The sequence below is a fragment of the Citrus sinensis genome, chromosome 9, assembly GCF_022201045.2.
Source record: "Citrus sinensis cultivar Valencia sweet orange chromosome 9, DVS_A1.0, whole genome shotgun sequence".
NCBI lineage: Eukaryota > Viridiplantae > Streptophyta > Magnoliopsida > Sapindales > Rutaceae > Citrus > Citrus sinensis.
Genome location: NC_068564.1, coordinates 8,015,175 through 8,026,750, shown reverse-complemented (window position 1 = coordinate 8,026,750; position 11,576 = coordinate 8,015,175). Strand labels below are relative to the sequence as shown.

Below are 11,576 nucleotides of genomic sequence, written 5' to 3'. Positions count from 1 at the left end.
GGGAACATAACTAACAGTGGTGGTGATTGATACGCCGCGGAGGTCGTCAAGGATTCCAAAGCCTAGCAACAAGTATGCTGGGTACGTTTGAATTATACATGGATGCTTGGAAGTCGAACAGTCACATGGCTCAAGACTCATGCATACGTTACATGCAACATGCAGCACGTTGGAAGAATGGTCGTTGGAGCAGTCTACAGGGATCATGGGTTGATTCCGTCAATATGGGATCACTTGCTGATTTAATGGAGATTTATTATTTGGTTTAATTCATATTCGGTTGTTTTGTTAAGCTAAAAGAATAAGTCAAGTTGTTAGCTTAGTACCTGCCTACAATCTCGAGTGATAGTTAGATTGTTTGGCTAAGTTGTTTCAAGTATAAATAAGCTCCAACAGACTTGAATAAAGGCATTGACTATTATCCAAAAAATCAAATATCTTGTGGTCTTATTTCTCACCCTAAGTAGAAATATATTCAATCACTTACGCTTTGACTGGGACCGCTATCAGTGGTATCAGAGCGAGGTTACTATGTCAACCAACAAGGAACGCATAGAGCGTGTGGAAGTTGAGATCGGAAGCTTGCAAGATGGAATGAAGCATATGGAACTAGGGCTTACTGACAGATTGCACTGCCTAGAAGAAACAATGAGCAAACTGGTAGATTCACTTTCAACTTCAAAAGGGATGCCAAGTCATAACAATTCTGATCACGCTGGATCCTCACAGCCTAGCCGTGGAGATAGTGAAGGGAGCCGCCATCAGCTAGCATCAAGACTTACCAAACTGGAGTGTCCACGATATTCCGGCGACGACCCAATGGAGTGGTATAATAGGATCATGCAATTTTTCGAGTATCAGGAAGCAACCAACGAACAGAAAGTCTCCTTAGCTTCTTTTCACCTAGAAGGAGGGGCCAACCAATGGTGGCAGTGGATGCGACGAACTTATCAAGAAGAGGAAAAGACAGTAACATGGGAAATTTTTGTAGAGGAGCTTTGTGCACGGTTTGGCCCTACTGAGTGCAAAGATTATGATGAGGCGTTGTCCAGGGTTAAGCAGACAAGGTCACTACGTGATTATCAGAGGGAATTCGAAAGGCTTGGGAACCGGGTACGAGGATGGACGCAAAAGGCCTTGGTCGGGACCTTTATGGGAGGATTGAATCCGAAAATTTCAAAAGAAATTCGGATGTTTTGGTCCAAAACTTTAAAAGAAGCTATAAACCTCGCACGTATGAAGGATGATCAATTGACGCGACAAAGGAAGTTGCTGCGACCACAGTACCTCAACAGTACACCACCAGCACCAACAAACAATACCCATGCCCAACCAACGAGACCCATCAAACGGCCGACTTGGGACGAAATGCAGCGGCGTCGAGCAATGGGACTTTGCTTAAATTGCAACGATCGATTTACAACAGGTCATAAGTGCACCCAACCTCGGCTATTGCTCCTTGAAAGTGACACAATGAATGATGAAACTACATATGAGGGAATTCCTGAAGTCTTATGTACAGAACCTGACACTAGAGAGCCAACCGATCCAAAAATCATTTTCTATGCCCTCACTGGATGGGCAGCCCCAAGAATCATGCGGGTCACGGCAAAGGTAGGACCATATGAGATTATGGTTCTGATCGATAGTGGTTCAACTCCCAATTTCATCAGCTCGCGAATGGCCAACATGTCACGGCTGCCAATCATTCCCACAGCAGGATTTTCGGTGCGCGTGGCAAATGGAGAAACGCTATCATGCAAGGGAAAATTCGAACAGGTTCAGGTATTATTACAAGAAGTTCCATTCACTTTGACTCTTTATTCACTTCCAATTACAGGGCTGGATATGGTGCTGGGAGTCCAGTGGCTTGAGATGCTAGACTCAGTGGTTTGCAACTGGAAACAACTTACCATGGATTTCACTTGGGAGAACAAAAGTTGCCGGTTACAAGGCATCGGGCCTCAATCAATCCAAACGGCATCCTTGACCAAAATTACCAAAGAGCTGAGACAAGGGCAGTCCGGTTTTGCCATTTGTTTCCATGTGAATGTAGAAGACTCTCTCAACACAACAACTCCAAATATGCAAGACTTGTTAAAGGAATACAACACTTTATTTCAAGAGCCAACAAAACTACCACCTAGACGAGAAATCGACCATAACATCACATTGATAGAGGGAACTGAGCCAGTCAACGTACGGCCATACCGCTACGCCTATTTCCAGAAAGCCGAAATTGAAAAACAAGTCCAGGAGATGCTGAATTCGGGACTCATTTGGCCTAGTACCAGTGCTTTTTCATCACCAGTACTACTTGTAAAAAAAAAAGATGAAAGTTGGCGATTTTACACCGACTATCGGTCTCTCAATAACGCCACTGTTAAAGACTGATTTCCAATCCCTACAGTCGATGACATGTTGGACGAGTTACATGGAGCAGCGTACTTCACTAAACTGGACTTAAGGGCCGGATACCATCAGGTACGTGTAAACCCAGCCGACATACACAAAACAGCTTTCCGCACACACAACGGACATTACGAATACTTAGTAATGCCGATTGGCTTATGCAACGCACCATCGACATTCCAGGCCATCATGAACTCTATCTTCTATCCCTATCTTAGGAAATTTGTCCTTGTTTTCTTTAACGATATACTAATATACAGCCCCTCTTGGCGTAGCCACCTTACTCATGTTAAGCAGGCAATGAAGGTTCTTAAAGAGCATCAATTTTTCCTTAAAACAAGCAAGTGCACTTTTGGCCAACAAGAACTCGAGTACCTCGGCCACATAATTACCAGCCACGGGGTAAAAGTAGATGAGACAAAAATTACGGCCATGGTCTCCTGGCCTCAACCAAAGAACATCTCAGAGCTACGGGGATTCATTGGCCTTACGGGTTACTACAAAAAGTTCGTCCAAGGATATGGAGTTTTAGCTCGACCACTCACGAATCTTCTAAAAAAAGGGCAGTTTGAATGAACTGCAGAAGCGGACAAAGCTTTTATCAATTTAAAAAAGGCAATGACAAGTACACCTACATTACCCATGCCTAATTTTAATTAAACTTTTGTTATTGTGACAGACGCATCCGGTGACGGCATTGGTGCAATACTCCAGCAACAAGGGCAGTCCATCGCTTTTATGAGTCATGCCTTGGGAGTCACAAACAAATCTTGGTCCATATATGCAAAAGAGATGTTTGCGATTATAGAAGCTATCCGTGTGTGGCGACCTTATCTGCTGGGACGAAAGTTTATCATCCAAACCGATCAACGTAGCCTTAAGTACCTTTTGGAGCAGAAAATTACGACACCCGAACAGCAACAATAGCTGGCCAAATTGATGGGGTTTGAATATGAAATCCAATATAGACCCGGCCGTGAGAATGTTGCCGCCGACGCCCTTTCACAACAACCTCATAATTCTACTCTTAACAGTTTATTTGTGGCGCAGGTATCTATTTGGAACGAAAAAAAAAATGTCTGCCTAAGATGATGATTATATGAAGCAAATTACACATCAGGCCCTGACTCAACCCACTGGCCCTTATTTCATAGGTAACGGGCTGATTTTCTTCAAGGGCCGAGTTGTAGTTCCTCTTCTACTCCGTCAATCATTACTTTTTGAAGCCCATGACACTAGGATGGGAGGTCATTCAGGAGTTCTACGTACTTACAAATGTTTGAAACAACAATTCTATTGGCCTTCAATGTTTCAAACGGTTCATGACTATGTGGGTAAATGCGAGATTTGTCAAAAAACGAAAGCATCAACTCTTAAGCCTGTCGGTCTCCTCCAGCCCTTGCCAATTCCTTGCCAATTGTGGGATGATATCACGCTCGACTTCGTTGAAGGGCTGCCAAACTCACACAGTAAAAATTCTATTCTAGTGGTGGTGGATCGGCTCAGCAAGAGTGCACACTTTATGGCCTTGACTCACCCATTCACAGCAAAAATGGTGGCTGAGAAGTTTATTGATGGAGTGGTAAAATTACATGGCATGCCGAAATCAATAATCAGTGACCGAGACCCTATTTTTATTAGCAAGTTTTGGAAGGAGTTTTTTCATATGTCAGGTACACAACTCATCTCATCCGCAAACCGACGGTCAGACGGAAGTTATTAATAGATGTCTTGAACAATACCTGCGAAGCTTTGTTCACCAATGGCCGAAGTAATGAAACTCTTACCTACCTTGGGCAGAATACTGGTACAACACAACGTACCATGAGTCCACAGGTATGACTTCTTTTTTGGCTTTGTATGGGTGACATCCACTGGTAGTACCAATGTATCATGTGGGATCTTCTCCAGTGCACGAGGTAGATTAAGCTTTGTTGTCTAAGGATGAGTTGCTGCGACAACTAAAACAAAATTTGGAAATGGCAACCAATCGCGTAAAACAATTTGCGGATAAAAAAAGGCGCGACGTGGAGTTTAAGGAGGGTGACATGGTATTCCTAAGACTTCCACCGTATAGGCAGATTACTGTATTCCGTCGTGCTCATCAGAAGTTGGCCAGCAAATACTTTGGGCCATATCCAATTATACGAAGAGTGGGTCAAGTGGCTTATGAGCTTAAACTATCGACGGGATCTCGAGTGCATCCAGTATTCCATGTGTCCTTGCTAAAAAAATATGTTGGTGTGATGCCTCAATTCAGCGCAGATCTTCCATATGTCGATGACGATGGAGTACTCATTTTCGAACCGGACAGAATTATTGATGTTCGTTGGCTTAAAAGAGGTGACAAGTTGGTGGAACAAAGTTTTGTCCGTTGGAAACGCCGTCCACATGAGGACGCAACATGGGAAGATTTAGAGTTCCTAGTAAAGCAATTCCCTCACCTGACCCTTGAGGACAAGGGTCCTCTTCGTGGAGGTGGTATTGATACGCCACAGAGGTCATCAAGGATTCCAAAGCCTAGCAACAAGTATGCTGGGTACGTTTGAATTATGCATGGATGCTTAGAAGTCGAACGGTCACATGGCTCAAGACTCATGCATACGTTACATGCAACATGCAGCATGTTGGAAGAATGGTCGTTGGAGCAGTCTACAGGGATCATGGGTTGATTCGGTCAATATGGGATCACTTGCTGATTTAATGGAGATTTATTATTTGGTTTAATTCATATTCGGTTGTTTTGTTAAGCTAAAAGAATAAGTCAAGTTGTTAGCTTAGTACCTGCCTACAATCTCGAGTGATAGTTAGATTGTTTGGCTAAGTTGTTTCAAGTATAAATAAGCTTCAACAGACTTGAATAAAGGCATTGACTATTATCCAAAAAATCAAATATCTTGTGGTCTTATTTCTCACCCTAAGTAGAAATATATTCAATCACTTACGCTTTGACTGGGACCGCTATCAGTGATAAACTGCGGTCCTCTACAGTCATCCCAGCAAACCCTTCTTTTGGACCCTGGATGATTGTCAGTCGAAAAGGAAGGGGAAAGTCAACAATGGTGGTGTTTTCAGGGGGATCACGTTTTGAGGTGCTCGAAAATGAGGATAATGAGGATAGAGGTTTTCCTTCCCTTCATGACAAAAATGGGCACAGTACCGAAAAAGATCAGTCGGCTATTCAGTTTAAATTCATATATAAAAAGAATCCTAAGAATCCTACTATCATAAATAGCCATGCAAATGTCAACTCTCCAACTATGCAAACTCCAAGTGACACAACCGCCAAATACTCATTTTTGAATGTAAACCCTATTAGTGAAAAGTCCACACCAATTTTTGTGCATGCAGAAGCATTGTCACGTGCACAATCTAAAAACCCTGCAACCTCATCCAACTTACATGTTCCCACCGCTATTCCCACTAGCCTGGACCCTGTAAAACACACAGCAATCAAATTCCTTCCCTCACATGATTTTCATTCGGACCCTAAAGATATTAGTTTAGATCCAACTAGACCAAATAAGGAGCTTGCTGATCCTAATATCCCGATTAATGATCGAGACAAACCCCTTAATAAGGATTTGGAAATGGATGCCAATGATGAAGATGACCCGGATGATAAGAGCTTTAAGGATAAAGGTGAGAAAAGTGACTTAGAATCAGATGATAGCGGAACCTCCTTGGAAGATGAGGATAACATGGAATCTGAATGAAGTATGGTATGGACAGATTCCTCCCTTTTTTTCTGTATATCTTGATGAATTTATCTATACTTTTTTGGAATTGCCAAGGGGTGTCTTCACCGGTTTTTAGAAGAACCTTTGTCACAATCGATAAGATTTATAATCCTGATATTGTTGCAATCTTGGAGCCTAAATTAGCGGAGTTAAAGCTGATAACTTTATTAAACATAGTGGTTTAGATTTCTCGCATCGAGTGGAAGCTGAGGGTTTTGCCGAGGGTATTTGGATTTTGTGGAAAGAGGGCTTCAGGATGGAGTTTATTTTTAACCACAAGCAGTTCATTCATTTTAAAGTTACAGATTCTTCAGGCCATTGGTCGTGAGTCACTACTGTTTATGCTAGCCCCAACCCAAATCTGAGGAGGAAGTTATGGAACGATCTTGACTTGGTGGCTAATTCGATTACTAGACCATGGCTACTAGATGGTGACGATACCAACATTGCACATTGGTAGGATACATCTCTATATCTTTTCTAATTTTGTTTTTATGTTGGTTCTGATTTGTTACCAATTAAAATGCTAAGGTTTGTTGTTTTGCTAAAAACAATAGGACTCGCTGACAAAAACACAAAGCAACTTTACGTTTCAGGTTAACAGTAAAGTTTTTATTATTCATACTATTATGAATTGAATATTTGTTTACTATCAGGTTTCCTTCAAATTTTTTAGATCTTTAACATGAAATTTATTTTTTCTCAACTTATATAGATGATGGATTTTATTATTTTTATTAGAAACTTATCCACTGTTTATGGTTCCAATTGTCCTTACTAAACCAATGACTACATTTAGAGGTTTTCCATTCATTGCCTATAAAAATAGTTGTTCATTCTATTTTCTTGTCTTGGTTGATTTTTAAAATCAAGATATACTTGTATTTTTCAGTTTGTCGTAAAGAAAAAAGAAAAATAAAAAATATATTGTAAACAAACTTATACTCGGCATCCTCTTAAATCCTTGGACAATGAGCATTCCTTTTAACATATTTGTTGAAAATCTTGCTTTAACAAAAATTCTTCTCTTTGAAACATTAAAGTAAAAATATCTCAAATGCTAATGTGATGTAATCCAGATGAGAATACTAGCCTGTGTCTTCTTTCTTTGAGTTGGATAGGGTCAGTGTTCACAAGCCTACAAGCATGGCATTAAGGTTGATAGAATGGGGAGATTCTGGTGATTCCAGAATTTTTTGATATTTCCTCTTTTGGATTTTTACAACTTTTACCTTTCTTTTTATTAGCTTGATTTTGGTGGATTTTGTTTAATTATGTATGGAAAGTTGTTATGATTTTAGATGTTTTGCATTAATTAATTTGTAGTCTTTGAAATATACTTAGTTTGGTGCATAAAGAAATTCAGAATTGAAATCTATAGAAGGCTAGACTAAAAATTCTCTTTTCTTGTATTTGGCATTGCACTTGATTCGATATTTCTCTTCGGTATGTATTATGTTGCACAATAGTTTGTTTATACTTCAATCTTTTCTAATTCAACAACTCTTAATGAAGACCTAGTTAATTGTCACTGCTATATTGTTAAATTAAAATCTTATTGACTCCCTTATTAACCAATAGGAATAGGAGAATAATTAGATTAACAAATAGGAGATGCAAGCATTGAATGAATATCATTTTTCCTCTTAATACATCTTTAGGAACAAAAAAAAAAAAGGTTAATAACTACATGCATTGAAGATGTCCCTTATTTTCCCTTTCCTATTTAGGTTAATATAAACTACATGCATTGAAGATGTCCCTTATTTTCCCTTTCCTATTTCTTTTTTACAACTCCTGAGGCTTACTGCTTCATTATGTCAATTGTCAAATGTGATTTTTTTTCCTCTGGGGCTATTTATCCTCATTTTCCCTTTGGTATCAAAGCTGATTAAATCAATTACACACAGGTGAACTTTATTATGAATCTGATTAATTGTATGTGGTCAACATGTTAATATGTATTTTTTTGGTTAATCTATTTTTCAGGTGATGTTGGTGGCTTTTGGGAATTTAATATCAGTGTTTTTTTATGGATTAATTGTTTTTCTAGTTATAGGCTGATGATTGGATATTGCAAAGGATTTGTGAGATATGTTACACGATGTATTTTGATGATGCTATTTGTTGGAAGTTTCAAGTGATTGAAATGTTTAGTGTATGGTGCTATTTGGTTTTAGATAGTTTTATGAATTTGAATGTAATTTTATTTTTGTTAATTCAAGTTTTAAAATGTGGCTTTTGCTATTTCTATTTCAAAATTCTGGAATTTAAATAATGTTAATTAGTATTAATATAATTTCAAAATTGAAAATAATAATTTTATTTTTTTAAACCTTAAATCTCTTGACAGAGAATGTGAATCATTAATATATGACAGATTTTGAAGAAACCCACCAAATTCAAAATAATTTAAATTACTTGCTAAAATTTTCAATTAATTCTCGAAAGCTTTGCAAAACAGACATCGCTTGGTTCATGACATATGTGTGATGGATATACACTGTCATAGGAACATGTGATAGATAAAATGTTGTCACAGATTTATGAGAGGGGCTACAATGATAGATGGAAACTCTGTCATAAGGGGGGTCGGATGACAGATATTCTCTGTCATGGTAGCCCATTTTTCTAATAGTGCATGCACACGAGAAGCATTATTTTTACAAGGAAATCTATACATAAGGAAGTTATAATAGAGGGCCAAGCAAAATCACCTAATTATTGAATTAATCTTGCACATTGAGAAAAAAAATAAACAAAGGAAATTAAAAAGGAAAAGTAATTAAGACCAAAAGTGGTCAGCACGTGATCAACTAATGGCTTTATTTGGCTTGTCCTTGTTGGAGGATACTTAGGTTATAATTGGTGGCCAAGCAACCTAATTCTACAAGGATTCGACCAAGCATTATAAAAAGCCAACCTTTGGCTTTTGAATGACGGCTGCCAGAAGGAGAAATACACAAAAACCCAAGAGCTAGAGACGGCCGCAAGAAGAGAAAAAAAAAAGAAAAAGAGAAGCCCGAAGGAACTAAATTGGATCAGCAGTTGCTTGGATTAATCTCCATGATTGGTTTTATCAACTTTTTTATTTTCAATTTAATTATGCTAGGCTAGATATTCTATTTGGTTAAGGGTGAATTCAAAACCCTAAACATGTCATATGATTAATATTCAATTTCTATCATTCAGTTTATTTAATTGAGATTGTTTATGTTCTTGTATAATAAATGTTTATGATTTTATCCTTATCTTATTTGAGTGGCCAATTAGATAGGATTTGAATAAATTCTATTGCTAAATTAAAATTCTTGATTCGTAATTGTCTTGATATTTTATCATTAGTAGCAAATTGGAATAAGTGATTTCAATTGAAGAACATAAACTAAGTTAAATAATTCGAGCTTGTGTGTTTATTACTTAGATCAGCCTAATATCTTTCTCTAATTAATGTTTCTATTATCTTAAACTTCAAGAGTTTGTTTTGAATTATTTATTGGTCAGAGATTAGTTGAAGAAATTGTTTTTCCTAACGATATAATAAGGAAAGATAGAGATTAACAAATCTTATTGTTGTCAATGGTTGATAGTTTCAATAGAAATTGATGATAGAATTGATTTATTGATTATGTGCATGTTCGGTGGTGGCGAATGATCCTTTGACCAAAGTTTCATTATTATTATTTGTTTTACCTTTAATTAGAGTTTCTATTAAATTATTATTTTCATAATTTATTATTATTATTATTATTTTATTTTTAGTCTTTGTTTTAGAGTTAATAATAGATACAACTAGCATAGCCTTCATCGAATCGATCCTCGCTTGCTCTGTATTAATTGTTTATATTATTAGTAACGATTTAAATTTAGTGCACCCTAATGACATTACCAATACTCAAGGATGTAGCACTGATTATGATGAGGCTTTTGCACCTGTTGAATGCCTTACATCTATAAGAAGCTTATTAGTTGTTGCCACTGTTCGTCGTTGGGTATTATTTCAGATGGATGTAAAGAATGCTTTTCTTAGTGCCAATCTCTTTGAAGAAGTCTATATGAAACCTCCTCTTGGTTACTCTCATCCTCCAAATCAGGTTTGCAAACTTGGCCATGCCTTGTATGGCCTTAAATAGGCATCGAGAGCATGGTATGAGAAGTTCAGTACCACAATCAAGTAATTTGGTTTTGATGCCAGTTCTTATGACTTTTATTTTTTATTTTTGTTCGCAACACCAACAAAGGATGTATTCTTTTATTACTCTGTGTTGTTGATATGATTATCACTGGAGATGATCTGATATGATTATTATTGGAGATGATCTTACAAGTATTATAGATCTTAACGCTTTTCTTCAACATCACTTTGAAATGAAAGATCATGGACATCTTAGTTTCTTCATTGATCTTGAGGTACTCTCTGATTCATCTAGTTACTATCCTTCATAAGGTAAATATGCTTCTGATCTTTTTACTAAAGCTAGTTTGACTGATAATCAAATTCCTCTACACTTATTGATCCTAACATTTACTTTGTGTTGTTTGATGGAACATCACTTAATGATGCTACTCTTTATTGACAATTGTTTGGACGTTTGGTTTATTTGATAGTCACAAGACTTGATACAGCCCATGATGTCCATGTTGTTAGTCAGTTTATGTCGGCTCCTCGCTCGACTCATAATGCTGCTGTCATTAATATCCTGCGATATCTTAAAGAGACCATTTTTCATAGTCTCCACTTTTCAGCCAATTCTTCTTTAGAACTACATCGTTTTTCTGAATTTGATTGGGCAGATGATCTTATTGATCGATGTTCTACCATTGGTATTTGCTTCTTTTTAGGTGATTTACTCTGTATAATAAGAAACAAATTGTTGTTACTTTGTCTATTGTTGATGCTGAGTATCAGGCACTTGCTAATGCGGCTCAAGAGATTGTTTGGCTTCGTCGATTACTAAGGGACATGGGAGTTACTCATAATGTAGCTACATCTCTTTACTTTGAAAATACAAGTGCCATTGAAATCACTCACAATGTGTCTCCCATGAGCACACTAAACACATAGAGATAGATTGTCATTTTATTCGCCAACATTACGCCCAAGGTACCATAAAGCTTCAATTTGTGTCCTCTCGAGATAATACAATTGATCTTTTTACCAAGTCTTTTTTACCGAGCTGATGACCTCGTTTGCAAACTCAAGCTTACTTCTACCACACCATCTTGAGTTTGAGGGGGGTGTTAAGCAAGAATCACTCATCCAATCAATATCCGTTAATTCCCAAGATATGTTGAGCAAGAATCACTCGTCCAATCAATCTCCATTAATTCCCAAGATTATGATTATGTATATCCCACGATTTATGTTGTATTTGTATTTGTTCAGTTTCTTATTTTAGCTTCATGTAAAGCCTATATATACGC

At 37.6% G+C, this 11,576-nt stretch overlaps 1 protein-coding gene across 1 annotated transcript; it reads left to right on the top strand.

Moving 5' to 3' along the window:
• Window positions 1-531: 531 nt before the first annotated feature.
• Window positions 532-2,394, top strand: LOC127899820 (uncharacterized). The gene has a single exon (XM_052433951.1). The coding sequence runs from the start codon at window positions 532-534 to the stop codon at window positions 2,392-2,394; it is 1,863 nt and encodes a 620-aa protein (XP_052289911.1).
• The last annotated feature ends 9,182 nt before the right edge of the window (window positions 2,395-11,576 follow it).

Coding starts and splice junctions, on each gene's coding strand:
- LOC127899820 (XM_052433951.1), top strand. CDS start 532: ATGTCAACCAACAAGGAACGCATAGAGCGTGTGGAAGTTGAGATCGGA.